This window comes from Lactuca sativa, chromosome 8 (assembly GCF_002870075.4).
Source record: "Lactuca sativa cultivar Salinas chromosome 8, Lsat_Salinas_v11, whole genome shotgun sequence".
In the NCBI taxonomy this organism is placed as follows: Eukaryota; Viridiplantae; Streptophyta; class Magnoliopsida; order Asterales; family Asteraceae; genus Lactuca; species Lactuca sativa.
This window is the reverse complement of record NC_056630.2, coordinates 12,220,275-12,239,360: the sequence shown is the minus strand read 5'-3', so window position 1 is coordinate 12,239,360 and position 19,086 is coordinate 12,220,275. Positions and strand designations below refer to the sequence as shown.

Genomic DNA, 19,086 nt, shown 5'->3' with positions numbered 1-19,086 from the left:
CTCATGTCGTGACCAACCCTTGGTCACATTGTGAGAGATCACTTGGTCTGATTCCAACTCACCTCAACTCAACTCAGCCAACTTAGACATGAAAAGTCACAGGAGCTGACCTCACGACGTGAGTATCCTTCTCTCACATCGTGAGCCCCAATGAGCTTAACAAAAACGGGTTCATTCAATCCTCACATCGTGAGACCTTATATCTTACGTCGTGAGCACAATCTGAAGCCAAAAATTAAACATTTAATTCCTTAATCCCCTTTTACTCTAAGCTTTCCAGAAGGTCTTATAACTCCATAATACACTTAAAAGTCGATGCTTTTAAGATATATATGTATATGTATATATATATATATATATATATATATATATATATATCCAATACATGTCTAGATCTCATTTGGGTCACTAATTGAATAAAAGGTCAACTAACTTTCATGCAAAGTTCTAAAACCCAACTATTCACTAGATTTGAACTTCATGACACTCTTAAGGCCCTTATAACCCATGAAGTTGTCAGCTTTATGGTTTCCATTCATTCAAACTCGCTCAACCAATGTGGAAAGTGGGACAAAACTTAGATCTAGCCACAAATAACAATAAAGGAAGAAGCTTTGACACTTACAAAGGTCCAAAAACAATGTAAGGTGATGATGGTGATGATTCCTTACAAGCCTCTTCAAAAGATGACATTCTTCTTCTTCTTCTTCAAACCAAAAATTGCTCCAAAATGGCCAAGAATCAAACAAAGAATGAAGACTAGGGTTTTCTAAGGTTAAAGAGGGTTTGGAGGCTGATAATGAACCCTAAAATGGGTTTAGAGGTACTTAAATACAAAAGAAACCATAAAAGATCATGAGTTTGAGCTAGATCAGTTATCACATCGTGAGCCTCTATGTCTCACGTCGTGAGACCGGTCCCGAACAAAAGTTTTAATATTAGCCCATCTCACGTCATGAGGCTCATTTCCTTCCAAAATTCAACATTTTGACTCATTGAAACCCTAACTCGATTCATTCTGGAAAACGGATGTTACAATGTATTCAGATATAAATTATAAATAACAATAATTTGAATTAAATGAGTGCAAATAGTGAATATATACAATAATGATTTAGCGAATGAAGTGCTACATAGACAAAAGAAACAAATCTAACTACTCACAACAGGGATGTTATTTGCCAACTTATGAACAAACAAAGCATGCACCATCAATAAGTATCGACTTGGGAACCACATTTCATGTGTTGCTATGTAAAAACACAATCAAATCATTGTAATTATGCATGACCAAAAATTTGAAGGTGACAAAATCACATTACAAATATTATACAAGTATTTAAAAATATGTTCTCCAAACCTTTAGCGAAAATAGGTCCCCTATGACTCTTTGTTAATAATAAATTATTATTATGTGTGCATGCATGGTTGAATGGTATAATCGGGCAAAAAACATTGATACTCACAGGGGAATATATGTGGCTTGTGAAGCATTATAAAACTTATTAGATGAGAACGGTGAAATATTCATAATCATAAATATTTTCTTTACAAGAAAAAATATACATTTTACTCGATAAATCATAAAATTGTTTAGTTTGCTTTATGTTAGACCAAGCATTCTTGCAAGTCCGCGTCCATTTTTTTTTAAGATTATGATTCAATTGGTTGTGGTCCAAAAAAATTGGGATTTTTTTTAAATCGGCAAACTATCCTACTCCTAATCTAATTCTGAATACTATATATGTCTTCCAGCGAGATTTGAACCTATGATCTCTTATTTGAGACAGTTATTCTTTACCGTCAAACCAAAAACTTTTTAAAATATGATTATATGCTAAAATTCAACTATGGTCAATTTAACGAATAAGTGTTTAATGATTCAATTTTAAATCTGTATGCACTTATTATTAATTATGTACATCAAAGTTACAGTTGTTGGTTAGACATCAAGTATTTGTCCAATTGATATACAAAAAGCATGATTTAATCAAAATATATAGGTAACTCAAATGTCGAGATTCAATGAAAGTTGGAACATGAAGATAAAGAAAACGTTGATTAATGGATCTAAAGCTTAGACAATGATATATAATCATGTAAAACAAGGAAAAGAATTTGAAATACTAATTAAAACGAATTAATCTAGCATAGGATTCCCCTTACTAGTATTTATTAATGCCTTTTTTGTTTCTTCTTCACTAAACTAGATGGTTGGTAATGCTACTAACTAGTGGTTATTAAAAACCATTTCCTACATATTTACTAAAATAGAAAATCACAAATTTTGGCTTATGTATACGCATCCCGAATATGACCTCGATAGAAACTAAAACCTTGTCCATCGTCCTCAACATTACTTTTTCATGCAACTACAGTATTAACCAAGATACTGGTTTCATGCATTCTCCTTCAGAGTACGAAACTGATCTGTTGTACATCCGCTGATAAGTTACTCGGTAATAACAAATAAGATTCAAAATCAACTTATAGGTTATGGGAATCTTTTGACTTAAGAATCTGCTTCCTCATTTCGTTTCATGTGAAGGATAGTGGTACAGGATGCAGAGAAGGACAAAAGAATCCGAATTCAGCTGTTTTTCTGCTGAATCCAGTTGGTGAAAGCTTGGAGGGTGTTCATGTCGGCTCGGTAATGCTTCTGAGTGAATTCAAGAAACGTAGACCATGTAAAATCTGGATAAATTCTGGGGTTCTTTTCGTCCACTAGTTCGTCTGGTGGGCTCACCACCTTATCCTTTTTTGGACATAGAAAGAAAGCAAGTGATTTCCTATGAATCTTGTTGTTAACCACAGCTCTATGTAAGCAACTTCTGTATTGTCCATTTGAAAGTGCCTGAAGAAGACAAATCAAGATTTTAAGAAAAACAAACAAACAAACAAAAACTATAACTACAAGAAACCTAGTCATGGAGATTAATTTAAGGATAAGCTTAGTTACGAACCATGAATGTATCACCGATGTTTACTACAAAAGTATTGAGATTTGGAGCAATTGAACGCCATTCATTGTCTATGAACACTTCTAGTCCACCAACGGTATCTTGGTGAAGAATTGTTAATGATGTTGGATCACAATGAGGGCCTGTTCCTAAGGTGAGGTCTGGTTTTTGGCATGGTGGGTAGTAGTTTAGCCTCATTATGGAATCGTTTTCTTTGAAGAATTCCTTAAAGTGCGATTGCTCTACACCAAGGCTCATCCCCAGTAATTCCATGATTCCTAGTGAAAGTCTACTCATGGCATTGCAATATTCTTGGTAAACTTTCCTATAATGATGACAAGAAGGAAAACTAGAGTTAGTCTAAAGCAAGTTTGAAAAATTTTTGATCAGAAAATAAAATAGACTACATATATAAAATTATATACCCGAGTCGAGCAAATTCTTTTCCCATTGTCTTCTCAAAATACTCCTCCACTATTTTGGATGATTTTTTTTCACCTGAGAATTGAAAAGAAAGTGTTTCTTTCCATGGTAGTTTAGAGGAGAATCTACCGGTGAAGCTGCTTGCATACCCACAGCTCTCACCTATTTTTCTTTGAACTCTTTGTTTGTCTAAAAAAGGAAGCTCAAAGAATAGGTCCATGTACCTATGAGCATCTACTATGAGGCTTGCATCAACACCATGATTGGTGACTAGGAAGAAACCATGTTTCTTGCAAGCCTCGCCAACAACCACGGAGGCTTCCTTGGCTGAACTAGCACGTCCAGAAAGAAAGCCTCGTAGGTCAACTAAAGGAACTGCAAGTTCCTTGGCTTTTTGTGAGTTGGGTTTCTCATGATCAGGCCATATAAACTGTTCGGGTATGTTGGTTTCATGTTGCAGGATCAAAGAATCAAAAACCAGTGGTTTCGGTTGGGCGTTTATGTGTTCTTTATGCAAAGAAGGCATATTGATCTTTGATCATGCAATATCTAGTAATCTTGTATACTCTTTCTTTTATATAGAGACAGTGAGAGAGAGAGAAAGAGAGAAAGAGAGCGAGCTAGCAGTTAGAGCTCGTATAAGTTTGCGGGATATGATAAAAGAAAAGCCAAGACAATTTATAGGGGCATTGGGTGACCCCAGAGTTTTGGGATTTTGTAGGCACACATCAGAAAACAGATTAAAATTAGTATAGCCAATTAGGAATATATTCAAAGTCTATTCGTCTTTTGGAATGTTGCCAGGAACGCTGTTCCCAATGGAATTTTGGCGTTTGCTTTGGGAGTGTAATCGCGCACTCTTTAACCCTCTATCTCTCTCCCCACCGTAAGATCCCATTTAACTGTTTGGGTGTTTTTATAAAATAAAACACTTATATTTGGCCTGTTTAAATCGGACAATTTATTTTTTGTTGGTTGCTCTGACCACAAATCAATTCAACTTTTTTATTAGAAAATTATTCTCTCCATCACTTATATAATTAAACAATTACAATTTTTTCTTAGTTTACTACTAACTTAAATAAATCCAATTTTTCATTAAAAATGTTACAGTTTTTTATGCATTCTTGTTGTTTTAATATTATAACAAAAATAAATAATAAACTAAAATACGAAAATTAATTATACAAATAATAAAATTTGGATGTTTATTTGTTGATAAAGTCTAACTAATATTTATTTGGTTCAAATACTAATGATTTATATCGATCAGATATATTTCAAGTATAATTATCAAAGAACAAACTAATTAATCAAATATCAAACAAAAAAGTAAAGAATACGAATAATCACAAAGATTTATTTCACCAAGAAATGAGTGTTCTCACAAAGAAAATGAATATCATAAAAACAGACACAAAGTCATTACATTCAAATTTCACCATAATATTGATTATATAAAAGATTATTGTAGTGAATCATTTCAGTCAAGGGATTGTATCTAATTTATAATAAAAATTGATCCTTATCACCAAGATATCGGATCTGTTATCTCTTCGATGCATATCCGTATAATTACCTAATATACAAGTATTACATAAGATCATAATATTCACGCTGACCTTGATACAATCTTGAGGCATTGGCGTTGGTGCCGACACTGACGTTGGCTGTCAGCGTATTGAGGAAAAGTTTTGCGTAGGAAAAACCCTCCTAAGAAACTATTTATGAGAGATTTCTAGGGAAAATTCTGAGGCATTTTCAAAGAAATATGTTTTGTTGGAAGTCCCAAGACATTTATGGGGCTTTATTTTTCCTAGAAGTTTCCTAAAAAAATATATTTCCGACAAATTTATTAGGAAATGATTTTCCAAGGAATTTTCTAAGATATACATTTCCGAGAAGTTTCCTAGGATATACATTTCTAAGAAATTTCCTAGGGAATATATTTCCGAGGAATTTCTTAGGAAATGTTTTTTCGAGAAATTTCTTAGGACTATACTTTTTTGACAGTTTTTGGTGACGGTTTTGGTGACAGAGAGGTCCCTAGGAATTTCATAGGAAATGTGCCGCTTAAAAAAAAAATAAGAATGTGATTTTTTTATTGATAAAAATGTTGAAAATTTTTAATACAAATTACTAAAATCTATTTAAAATTCATACAAAAAAAAACAATAAATCCAAACATATTACAACACAAGTCTAAACAATCTTCTAAACTCTAAACCACAAAAGATAATAAAAGCAGATATTTTACTAAAATAACCTAAGGTGCATTCGGTGGATTGGGTGGATTGTCGGAAGGGTTATTATCGTCGCGTCTCATGAATTCGACTATCTGTGCTTGTCTTTTGGCCATTTCTTAATGACTATGGTCTAACTCACTAACTTAAAAAAAATGTTAAAACAAACATATCAGTAAACTCAAAAATAGAAAAACAAAATACATATTAACATTTTTATCTATTATAGTAAATATATGCATGTGGTGGTGTTGATTATGATGACATGTGCGGAATAAAAAAAGATCTAGTGAATCATCATACAAATCAAGAACACATACAGTAAATAAATCTTGTTAAACTTATATTAGATTTAGAAAGAACATACAAAGTGGGTCTTGTACAAATTCTCTCTCTAGTCTAACACCCCAAATGGTTCCTTACATAATGGGAGTCACTTACTTCCTATTTATAGGAAAGACTCAATTCATTTACAAATACAAGAGGGTAAGCCTAAACACTCCACATCCAAACACGACTTTGCACCCTAGCAATACATATAACTAATTGATTAATGAATATTTTTTTTCAAAACTAAAACAGGGAGTATAACAAGTTTAGTAAAAAATTAACTAATGTAATCATACTTACAGAACTTTTACGATTTCTCATTAGAACCTTGATATAATTTATACTACAAGTAACTAACCAAGAATCAACTTGTAACATCCTGACTCCCAGGTATGAAATTTAAAGCATTATATTCATATAATGTAGACCTACTTGACGAGTTGACTGCCCCAACTCATTATGTAGAAACTGATTAGGTTGCTTGAACTTTAGGACCTACTCGACGAGTTAGAGGATCCAACTCGACGAGTTGAGGTTGTGCTTGAAAACCCTAATTTTTAGGGTTTACACCCTATTTAAAGGATCTTAAGTCCTCCCTCTAGCCTCCCTTACCCCCTTCACGTCCAGAAACAAACCCTAATCGAGCTAACCTCCTATTTTGAGTGTGTGTGAAGCTAAAGAGTGTGTGTTGGTGTATTTCTTGAAGAGACTTGAAGATTGAGAAGCTTGGAACGAGAAGGAGCTTGTAGATCCAACATCTACTTCGTGTTGGCATTCATTTGAAGGTAAAAAGTCATTACCTTGATCGTTTTCTTGTTAGATCTCTTCATTCAAGAGTTTACGTGGTAACTACACCCTACGAGTCTAGATCTATAGTTTGGAGCCTTGGTTTCGCTTAAAAGCGTCTGAATGAGAAAAGGATTGAAGGAACTCAACCAGTTGCATAGCCAACTCGATGAGTTGGTTAGGGTTTTCCCGATCTTCTGGACACTGCATGGACTCGACGAGTTGTTTCGTAACTCGGCGAGTTGACTCGGGTGTTCACGGTTTTCTAAGTTCTAAAGGAACTCGACTAGTCTGTAAGCTGCCCTCGACGAGTTGGGTTAACATGGACTGTTGACCTTGACCGTTGACTTTATCTTTGACTAAAGGTTGACTAAGTTTGACTTCTGAGGGTATTTTGGTAATTTGGGTCTTGATAGAATTGGTCCTATGACAATTGTAGGTGGTTGAGTTTGGAGTTTTGTTTGGGAGTTTGACATTATCATTGAACACTACTTATGAGGTGAGTTTTCCTCACTATATTGACAGAGTCGAAGGCACTAATGCCGACCCTTTTTGGATTGTTATCCCGGATATCGCATGATGATATGCTTAAATATATGTTAGATCTACATCCTGATATATAGGATGATGCTATGTTTAGTGAACTATTAGGTCGGTATCCTGGTATATAGGATGATGCTATGTTTGTTGACATGTAGGTCAGTATCCTAGTATATAGGATGGTGTTATGATTAGTGATCTGGTAGATCGGTCTGATTGTTTGTACATGCTAGCATTTGTTATCTATGTGTTGATTGTATACTTCGGGGTTTGTTGAGGTGAAGCTGCTTTGTGTTGTAGGCCAACATACCCAGGGCGGCCTGAATAAACTGTAGGCCCAATGGGGCATACCAGTCAGGCCGAAGGCTCGGAGAATGGTCCAGACAGACTGAAGGCCCGGTGAGGGCGGTCCAGCCATGCTGTAGACTCTATATGCATGTTGTTTGTTATGATATGGTTATGGTTTGTATGGTTTTGGTATTTTGGGGGAACTCACTTAGCTTCGGGCTTACAGTTTTGGATTTTGATTCAGGTACCTCAGATGATCGCAGGAAGGCGAAGGCTTGATCATGCACTTCCTCACATTTTATGATTTTGATTTCTAGGATACTCTGATATGAAACTATTTTCAAAACATTTTGTAATAAATAATGGTTTTTGAATGCTTGAATTTTTTTTAAAATTTTCATCAATTTTATGGATGTTACACAGCTCTAATTATCTGTTAGAACAGACTCAGTAATTGAAATTCCAAAATATCAAAAAACTAATAAAAAATTACCTCAAGTGTGAAAACATGGAATGTTGGAAATTTGAACTCGGATATACTAGTTCTGGACATCTACTTTAGCAATCACTCATTCGACATATCAATTATACCCAAATACTAAGTAAGAACTGCGAAATTAAAAAGGAAAAAAGGGAATAGAAAATTCACTTTTCGTACCCACCTACTGCCACCTTAATCACCACCAAAGCATTTGTAACACACATAAAATATGGTCATGAAAATTTCATTTTTAATTATTAAATAAAACCATATTTATCAAGACATAAGTAAAAGTATCCAAAACATCACAATCAGAGTATCCATATCAAAAACATCAAAGTAAACATCCCAAGCTAAAACATCATGGTGTGTGCAATGCATTCCTCCCAAGCTCTTTCCTTTGCTACTAGAAGTACCTGAAACCAAAACTGAAAACTATAAGAACGAAGATTAGCGAGTTTCCCCAAACTACAAAATACCATACACATAATCACATATAAACATATCGTGGGCCCCGCTCGACATTGGGCCCCACTCGACATTAGACTGCGTCCGGCGTCGGGCCCCGCCTGCCATCGAGCAAATCTTAATATACATATAAACATATCAACAAATACACATAGAGTAATCACATAACATAAGCATATAAACATTGCTCGGGCCCCGCCCGACATCAGACTGTAATCCGGAAACCATACAAACATTCCTCGGGCATTGCACGACATCGGACCGTAATCCGAAAACAAAAAAATACAGACACATGCAAGAATCACGAAGACATCAAGCATACAAACATTCCTAGGGCACCGCCCGACATTTGATCGTAATACAAAAAACATATAAACTTACATCGAGCATCACCCGACATCGGACCTTAGTCCAGAATACATATAGTCATAAATACGGGTCGGCATTAGTGCCTTCGACCCATTCAAACAGGAGGAAAACTCACCTCCAATGTCAGATGATAGCTGAAACGTCTATGCCCCAGAATCTGCTCAACTCACTCCCTTAACCAAAATAACCCCTTAGATACCATTTCATACTCATAACCCTGACGGCTAACTCTGATCAAAGTCAAAGTCAATGCTCCGAGTTGACTCAACTCGTTGAATTATCCTTTAATTTTCCGAGTTCCCATAAATCTCAGAATCATGCCATTTCGAATCAACTCGATGAGTCCTCCTTCAACTCGACGATTTTTTTTTTGTTTTTAACAGAATCGGAACACTTCAACTCAACTCATCGAGTACCTCTATGAACTCATCAAGTTCTTCAGTCTGTTAACCCTTCTTAATGCATTAAGCCATTATTCTTCAAGTTCAAGTCCAATATTACAGGTCTGGGCCGAAAATACATCTACGCCCACTCTACAAGATAGACCATAAGATCATAGATCCGGACTCTAGGGACTCAATGATCACATAAAGTCTTAAACTTTGTCCTCATGGATAGCCATTAGAAGCTTCAAAAGACCAAAATGATGGTCTAAAGGTTGCATGGGACTTCCATGGTCATAAAGTTGGCACTTTTATGCCATGAAAAGCACTCAAGACCCTATATCTAAAGTATTCTCCACTTAGGACGTCCAAATCCTAAGAATCATATCGTTTGGACAAAAAACAAGCAAGGAACTCCAAAGATGGAGATCTAAATGACCACAAGGTAAGGTTCGAGCTTTATACCAGCGAAATGTTGTGGATGAGGCAAGGGTTTTGGATCTATAAGCTCCTTCTTGTGTCCTCAAGCTCTTCATACCTCCAATGGCTTCAAGTTCACACCAAAAAAACACTTAGAATGGCTCACAATCACTCATAATAGCTTTAGGGTTTCGTATTTTAGGGTTAGGGGTTGGATGATGGAAATAAGGCCAATACCTTGGAGTTAAGGTGTGTAAATAGAGTGCAAACCCAGGAAATTAGGGTTTCATATCTACCCACCTACTCGTCGAGTTGAGGCCTTCCAACTCATCGAGTAGGTCACTTAAAATACGCGACCCTTATGATCTCTACTCGACGAGTTTGGGGCTCCCAACTCGTCGATTTTCTCTATAAAATAGAACAACTTATAAGTTAAATACATACTAGGAACCAGGCGTTACAATTCTCCCCCACTTGTCTTAAACTTCGTCCTCAAAATCTCCTCATCTGGCTCCCAAGTCCATTCTGACCACTTTCGGTGCATCCACTACACCTTCACCAACTATACAAACTTTTTCCTCAAGGTTTTCGTCTTCTGATCCAGAATCTCTATTGGCCTTTCAATGTAGTCCATACAGTCGTCCACCTAAATATTCTCCAGAGGCATAACTGCGGAATCATCCACTAAGTAGTTCTGCAGCTGGGAGACGTCAAAAAGTACTGTGGATCTGAGTAAGATCAGCTGGAAGATCAAGGGGATAAGCTACGTGGCCCACCTGAGCCAAAACCCTGAACGGACTGATGTACCTAGGACCTAACTTGCCCCGCTTCCTGAATTAGATTACACCCTTCCAAGGCGACACGTTCAGGAGAACCATGTCTCCCACCTGAGACTCAATGTCTAATCAGTGCTTGTCGGCATAAATTTTCTACCAACTTTGAGCAGTTTGAAGCTTGCTCCAAACCTGTTGGATCTTCTTAGTGGTCTTATGTACCACCTCAGTACTCCCCATGACTCTCTGACCAACCTCATGCCAACAGATTGGGGTCCTACATTTCCTCCCATAGAGCATCTCAAAGGGAGGTCGCTCTTTGCTGGCGTGATAACAGTTGTTATATGAAAATTCTGCTAACGGAAGATATGTATCCCAACTCCCTCCAAAATCTAATGCACATGCATGCGACATATCCTCTACAGTCTGAATCGTCCTCTCACTCTGCCCATCTGTCTGAGGGTGAAAATCTGTACCAAATTGAAGACGAGTACCCATCTCATCATGAAACCACTTCCAAAATCTGGAAGTGAATCGAACATCTCAGTCTGACACAACCGACACCGGCAGCCCATGACGTGCCACTACCTCATGTACGTAGATCTCAGCTAGCTTCTCAGCCGATATATGCTCCTAGATCGGGATGAAATGTGCACTCTTGGTCAACCGATCCACAATGATCCAAATCGAATCCACTCCACATGCAGTCCTGGGAAGCTTTGTGATGAAATCCATGGTGATGTCCTCCTATTTCCACACAGGAATCTCCAACGGCTGCATCTTGTCGTGAGATCGCTGGTGCTTGGCCTTGACTTTCCTACAAGTCAAGCATCACTCGACATACCAAGTTGTGTCCCTCTTCATGCATGAGCACCAATAAGTAGGACGAAGATCCCGATACATCTTTGTCGCCCCAGGATGAATGGAGAATCTTGACTTGAGAGCCTCCTCCATAAGAACCCGACGTACACTGCCCCAGTAAGGAACCCATACCCTCCAATGCAGGGTCAGCAACCTACGGTTGTCATAATCAAATGAAGCCACCTAACCCATGATCGGCTCACACTTCCGATGATCCTCCTTCATACCCTCGACCTAAGCCTCCCAATCCACTCCAGCAAGCAGAGTAATCACTGTCATCCTCAAGAATATATCCTGAATTGAAGCTACGACCGCCTTGCAACTTAGAGCATCAACGACCATATTGGCCTTCCTTGAGTGATAAACGATCTCACAGTCATAATCCTTCACTACGTCTAACCACAGATGTTGCCTCATGTTCAGATTTGGGTGATCCATCAAGTACCTCAAGCTCTCATGGTCCGTGTAAGTGGTACAACGAACCCCATAGAGGTAGTGTCGCCAAACCTTGAGGGCAAAAACAACTGTCCCCAACTCCAGGTCGTGTGTCGAGTAATTCGCCTCTTGAGGCTTCAGCTGCCTCAAGGCATAAGCGATGATGCGCCCTCTCTGCATCAATATTGCGCCTAATATTGTGATAGACAATGCCCTTTGGCAGAGTCAATACCGGTGCCTCGCACAACTTATACCTCTAAGTCTCGAAAGCTGTCTACTCCTCAGGCCCCCGGAGGAAAGTCAACGACTTCTTGGTCAGTCGGGTCTGTGGAACAACGATCTTGGAGAAATCTTGGATGAATCTTCGATAATAACCCGCCACCCCAAAGAAACTTCGAATCTCGGATGGAGACCTCAGAACCTCTCATCTTATCACGACCTCTACCTTGGCCAGATCAACTAGTATACCGTTCTAGTTGACGACTTTCCCTAGAAACTAAACCTCGTGCAACCAAAACTCACACTTGTAGAAATTTGTGAAAAGTCTCTCCCTCCTCAACGTCTCTAGCACCTCCCTCAAGTGATCCTCATGTTGCTCCTACGTCTTGGAATAAACCAAGATGTCGTCAATAAAGACTATCACAGATCCATCCAACATCAGTCTGCATACGTGGGTTATAGCATCCATGAACACGGTAGGAACATTGGTGAGCCCAAACGACGTCACCACGAACTCGTAGTGACCATAGCGAGTCCGAAAGGCTGTCTTCTGCACATCGTTGTCCCTGACTCGCATCTGGTGATAACCTGATCGCAGATCAATCTAGGAGAACCAAGATGCACCCTGAAGCTGGTCAAGTAGGTCATCAATCCTCGGGAGAGGATAGCGGTTCATCACCGTTACCTTATTCAACTCCCGGTAATCTATACACAACCAACGTAAACCATCCTTCTTCTTCACAAACAGGATCGGGGCTCCCCATGGCGAAATGCTCGGCCTGATAAATCCCTTGTCTAACAGCTCCTATACCTATGTGAACAACTCCTGCATCTGGGGAGGAGCCAACCGATATGGTGCCTTGGCTATCGGGGCCGCACCATGAACTAGGTCAATCTTGAACTCTACCTGCCTCTCCAGAGGTACCCTGGGAAAATCCTCTAGGAACATGTCTGGGTACTCTCGTACAATCGGTACATCATGCACGGTTGCCTTACCCTTATCATGGGTATCCATGACACATGCGACATACCCTGTGCAACCCTGTTGTGGGTAGCGTCTCGCACTCGCTACTAGACACAAAGTCGGTCCACACTACGACCTCTCACCCTGAATTAGCAAACCTCCCCCCACTTAGGCTCCAAACTCGCACTAGCTACTACTCGCAGTCGATCACTGCCTCATTGGGGCTCAACCAATCCATACCCAAGATAACCTTATTCCCTCGCAGAGGAATAGGGACTAAATCCACATAATACTGCTCATCAAACAACTATAGTGTACATCCCCGGCGAACCCTCATGACCCGAACTATCCTGTCATCCACAATCTATACATCAAGGGGACATTCCAGCTCCCCCAGAGCTGCAACAAATATCTTGCTAAGAGCGAGCGATACAAAAAATCGGGTAGCCCCCGAATCGAATAATACCAGAGCATATATACTGTTCACTAAGAACGATCCTATAACAAAACACATAAACATAAGCAACAAATCAATATAAATAAAGAGATAAGCAGAAGTTACATACCCGTCACAACATCAGAAGCTGCACGTGCCTCCTCTGCTGTCATCTGGAAGGCTCCGCTCTTCGCTAGAGGCGCCTTTGTCCAGCCCTAACAGCCATCGGTAATCCTCAATGTAGCAAGAGCGGGTGCTGCTGCCACTTGTCCTTCTGCTACTAAACTCGGGCACTATGACCTCTTGTGGCCCCTCTGGTTGCACTGGAAGCAAATCAGATCAGATACTGTGGTGGCGGTGGTGGTAGTAGTGCAATCCATGTTGACATGACTAGTTCAGCTGCACTTAAAGCAGCCCGAACTACCCGCCCTACATGTTCCATCGTGCATCTTGCCGCAATTGTCACAATGGATATGACCCTACTGGCTCCTCGATCTCTAATCCGATAACTTGGGGTTTTTTCCCGAACTCCCTGTCTGAACCCCATTTGGTTTCCTCTTCCTCTCCATCTCCAAATCCAGCTCCCTTTTCCCGAGCTCTCGCTATCATATCCTCCTGCGTCTTGTAGTTGGATCAGCTTACAAACTGTCGAATGTCGCTCCTCAACATCTCATGGTACCGGGCCTTGTTCATCTCCTCATCCACCACATACTGTGGAACAAGAAGGGCCCTATCCCTTAACATGGCAGTAATCTTGACCACCGTCTCAATAGTCTGTTGGAGGTCATGGAACTCTCGTGCTAACTGCTACACCTCAATGACTGGTGCAAACTCCACCTTGAACCTGGTTGAGAAATCATTCCAGGTCATCGCATCGATAGTGGCATCATCTCCAATAGCTTTTCCAACCTCCTCCCACGAATACCGCACCCTGTCTTTTAGGAGGCAGGAAGCAAGTCGGACCTTGTCCCCCTTGGGACATCTGCCGGTGCGAAAGGAGTTAGCGACATCTACCAACCACCTCCTGCTAGCAATGGGGTCCCTAGTCCTATGTTATTTTAGAGCTCCACAAGCTTGGAACTCCCTGAACGTCAACGTGCACCTCCCTATCATGGCCGCCATCTCAATGCGGTATGCACCCAGCCGCTCATCAAGTATCTCCAAGATTCCCTCCGTGACCATACTAAAGATCACATGTTTTGGTTAATGATACTGCATGTGATCTCAGATGAAATAAACTCCCTCATCTGATCATCGAGCTTCCCGGCTCTAGAGCCCAAGCCTGATCCCTCGCCGGCGCCATAGCTACCAACTGGTCTAGTGTGTAGCGTCACCATACTGAAAATACACCATAACAATCATCAAAGTACTCATCATAACTCGAGGGATCTCACACACTACAAGTTCCCTGGATTCATCTCAACCCTCCTTGACTCAAGTACGGATCCTCTGCTTTCAGTAGTATGGGCCCATACTACCTTCCACATCTATTCGTACTTTCCTCAGGGATTGCCTTGACTCCACCAAGTCCCTTTCACTACTACTGCTTTCCACGCTAATCTCATCTTAGGCTTCCCTAGGTTAATTTATAACCCACTCTCCACCACCAGCTGCATAAGAAGTCCCTGCTACCTTTCCCTAACTAGCTTGCGAATACCATTACATATTACTAAGACCTGATAATTCTTCGAATGAAAGGTCTCTTCCTACAACGGTTGGACTCAAACGAGAGCTGGGAAATAAGGCTAATTATAACCTTCTGAAATGATTTAGTCCTCGTAATATGTAACTTAACATATTCGTTTACTAGTAAGTTAAATATAGCTAGAACTCCTAAAAGCACAAAGCAAACAGGATTCGGGCGTCGAGTAAACAAAACCAAGCATATCCTAATCAGGCCATCATATCACTGACTAATCAGTACTAGTATGCAGTTCACATATTCACAATTCATATCATAACATCAACGTGTATGGGTAATTTAGGAGAACTTACTTGAGCTCAGTTGATTGCATGTACCACACCCTTTCTCATTTAAAATTCCTTTTTTAACAAAACGATTTTTTTTGAAAACTTTCACACCAAATCCTCAGTTTCAGTTTAGACACACCCAAGAGTGTGCCTGAATCCCTCAAACCAAGGCTTTGATACCAACTTGTAATACACATAAAATATGGTCCTGAAAATTTGAATTTTAATTATTAAATAAAACCATAGTTATCAAAAACATAATTCAAAGTATCCAAAACATCACAATCAGAGTATCCATATCAAAAACATCAAAGTAAACATCCCAGGCTAAAACGTCATGGTGTGTGCAATGTATTCATCCTGAGCTCTTCCCTTTGCTACCAGAAGTACGTGAAACCAAAACTGAAAACTATAAGCATGAAGCTTAGTGAGTTTCCCCAAACTACCACATACCATACACATAATCACATATAAACATATTGTAAGCTCCGCCCAGCATCGAACAGTGTCCGGCATCGGGCCTCGCCTGACATTGACCAAAGCTCAATATACATATAAACATATCAACAAATACACATAGAATAATCACATAACATAAGCATATAAACATTACTCAGGCCCCGCCTAGCATCAGACCGTAATCTAGAAAGCATACAAACATTCATCGGGCATTGCTCGACATAGGACCGTAATCCGGAAACATACAAATACAGACACATGCAAGAATCATGAAGACATCAAGCATACAAACATTCCTCGGGCACCGCCTGACATCGGATCGTAATCTGGAAAACATATAAACTTACATCGAGCACCGCCCGACATCGTACATTAGTCCAGAATACATACAATCATAAATATGGGCCAACATTGGTGCCTTCGACGCGATCAAGCAGGAGGAAAAACTCACTTCCAATGTCGGATGATAGCTGAAACATCTCTTCCCCAGAATCAGCTCTACTCACTCCCTTAACCAAAACAACCTCTTAGATACCATTTGATACTCATAACCCTTAGGGTCAACTATGGTGAATGTCAAAGTCAGCACTCTAAGTTGACTCAACTCGTCGAGTTATCCTTGAACTTGCCAAGTTCCCATAAATCTCAGAATCGTGCCATTTCGAATCAACTCGATGAGTCCTCCCTCAACTCGTCGCTTTTTTTCCTTTTTAACAGAATTGGGACACTTCAGCTCAACTCGTCAAGTTCCTCTATGAACTCGCGAGTTCTTCAGTCTGTTAACCCTTCTTAATGCATTAAGCCATTATTCTTCAAATCCAAGTCCCATATTACAGATCTGGGTTGAAAATACATCTACGAGGTAAAGTTTCTAACTTTGCCCATTAAAACCCACTCTAATAGAAATAAGCTCTAACACTAACCCAAAAAGGCCAGGGTCTTGATCCAAAGACAACCAAAACTTCAAGATAGACCATGAGGTCATAGATCTGGACTCTAGGGACTAAATGATCACGTAAAGTCTTAAACTTTATCCTCATTCATGGTCATTAGAAGTTTCAAAAGACAAAAATGATGGTCTAAAGGTTGCATGGGACTTCCATGGTCATAAATTTGGCACCTTTATTCCATGAAAACCCTTCAAGATCCTAGATCTGAAGTGTTCCTCACTTGGGTCGTCAAGAATCATATCATTTGGACCAAAAAACAAGCAAGGAACTCCAAAGATGGAGATCTTAATGACCACAAGGCAAGGTTCAAGTTGTATACCAGCAAAATGTCATGGATGAGGCAAGGATTCTGGATCTATAAGCTCCTTCTTGTTTCCTCAAGATCTTCTTTCTTCCAATGGCTTCAAGTTCACACTAAAAAACACTTAAAATGGCTCATAATCACTCACAATAGCTTTTGGGTTTCGTATTTTAGGGTTAGGGAATTGGAGGCAGGAAATGAGGCCAATACCTTGCGGTTAAGGTGTTTAAATAGGGTGCAAACCCCAAAATTTTGGGTCTCATATCTGCCAGCCTACTTGTCGAGTTGAGGCCTCCCAACTTGTCGAGTATGTCACTTAAAATATGTGGCCCTTATGATCTCTACTCGACGAGTTTGGGGCTCCCAACTCGTCGATTTGCTCTATAATATAGAATAACTTATAAGTTAAATACATACTAGGAACCAGGCATTATAGCATTAACATAAACCACCACAACCTGAGCCACATACGTTATTGCAGAAACCGCCACTATCATTGTTAGAAATCACAGCCGAGAACCACCATTGCATTCCTCGTTAAACACCTAAATCTATCGACAAAACACATCTCGCCACACGTACATCATCATACCAGAATTCGAAACCACCACCGAGAACCACCAAACACATCTTCCTTGTTGTATCCTAGCACAAATTTCTTCTTTGGCTCACTATCACCATTAAAGATGATTATGACTAACGATGATGGGACCCTTGTTGATGATTTCAAGCATATCATAGTCCATGATCTCAAGAACGTCCCTGCCCTTTGATTTCCATGCAATAAAGTTGAGTCTATCAAAAGGAGGGATCTTGTTACAAGCAGACGATTTGGGATTGTAAGAGGTTGACATAATTACTTGAATGTATCAAAAAGTTGCTCTAATACCAATTGACGGTTTGTATCGATCAGATGAACTTTAAATATAATTAACAAAGAACAAAATAACTACGTAAATATCGAAAAGAAAAATAAAGAACATGAGTAATCGCAAAGATGTCTTTCACTAAGGAAGGAGTGTTCTCACGAAGACAACGAAGGTTACAAAGACGGTCACAAAGACATTACATTCGGGTTTCACCTTAATGTTGATTATATACAAGTCTATTCTAGTGAATTCCTTTAATCAAAGGATCGTATCTAATCTATAAATCATGTTGTGGGTGTATTCATCATCAAATTCAATAAGATGACCAACTTTACAGCGATGCCTAACACTAATGAGATTGTATTTTAATCCTTCAACATAAGAAACCTTTGAATTGAAAAGTTTCCATTTGTTAGAGCACCAAATCCTCGATTTGTTCCAAATGCATCATTTCCAAAAGTTACATGACCACCATGTGTGACTGTCTTAAAGTCATGAAGGTATTCCAACCTTCCTGTCATGTGCAAGGAGTAGGCGTTATCGATTAACCATTCTATTTCGTGATCCTCCTCACACATTGCTACATTATTAGTTAGTTAATTTGGACATCCAAACTTGTTTGGGGCCTGCAACAACAACTTAATAGGATTTCTTAACAAGTTTGTTAACATATGCATTGTGGGATGTTGTTGCAACTTTTGACGATGAGTCACTACAAGAAAAAGTCGAAATAAAGACGGAAAAATTCTGTAGCTAAAACATGATATTCTGTAGTTAAAATCGATTACTGACGGAATTTGCTACGGATCCATTATGTAGGCAAATTCTACGTTAGTAAATGTTCGTTACGGAATCCGTAGCACCTTCACAACGGAATTTACAATAGAGTTATTTCGTAGAAAACTTGCTATGGACTACATCCGTAGCAACATCGTAGCAAATTAACTACAATTTATTTCCATAGCATGTCCGTAGTGAATTAACTACACCCCGATCCGTAGTAAATTTGTCACAAATTAACTACAAACTAAATTCGTAGCTACTTTCTGTAGCAAATCCACTATGGGTAATGACATAGCTAGTACTCCGTAGTAAATTTACTATGACCTAATTTTGTTACAAATTAACTACAAACTAGCCCCGTAGCTAATTTTCGT

The 19,086-nt window shown here is 39.3% G+C and overlaps 1 protein-coding gene across 1 annotated transcript; it reads right to left on the bottom strand.

Moving 5' to 3' along the window:
- Positions 1 to 2,040: 2,040 nt before the first annotated feature.
- LOC111904022 (gibberellin 20 oxidase 1) lies at positions 2,041 to 4,046 on the bottom strand. The gene is made up of 3 exons (XM_023899801.2): positions 3,386 to 4,046; positions 2,964 to 3,285; positions 2,041 to 2,854 (listed from the first exon to the last, which is right to left on the bottom strand). The coding sequence occupies exons 1-3, from the start codon at positions 3,907 to 3,909 to the stop codon at positions 2,591 to 2,593; spliced, it is 1,110 nt and encodes a 369-aa protein (XP_023755569.1). The 5' UTR covers positions 3,910 to 4,046; the 3' UTR covers positions 2,041 to 2,590.
- Between the last annotated feature and the right edge of the window lie 15,040 nt (positions 4,047 to 19,086).

Coding starts and splice junctions, on each gene's coding strand:
- LOC111904022 (XM_023899801.2), bottom strand. CDS start 3,909: ATGCCTTCTTTGCATAAAGAACACATAAACGCCCAACCGAAACCACTG. Junction 3,286..3,385: donor AAAGAATTTGCTCGACTCGG/GTATATAATTTT, acceptor TCATCATTATAG/GAAAGTTTACCAAGAATATT. Junction 2,855..2,963: donor ACATCGGTGATACATTCATG/GTTCGTAACTAA, acceptor TGTCTTCTTCAG/GCACTTTCAAATGGACAATA.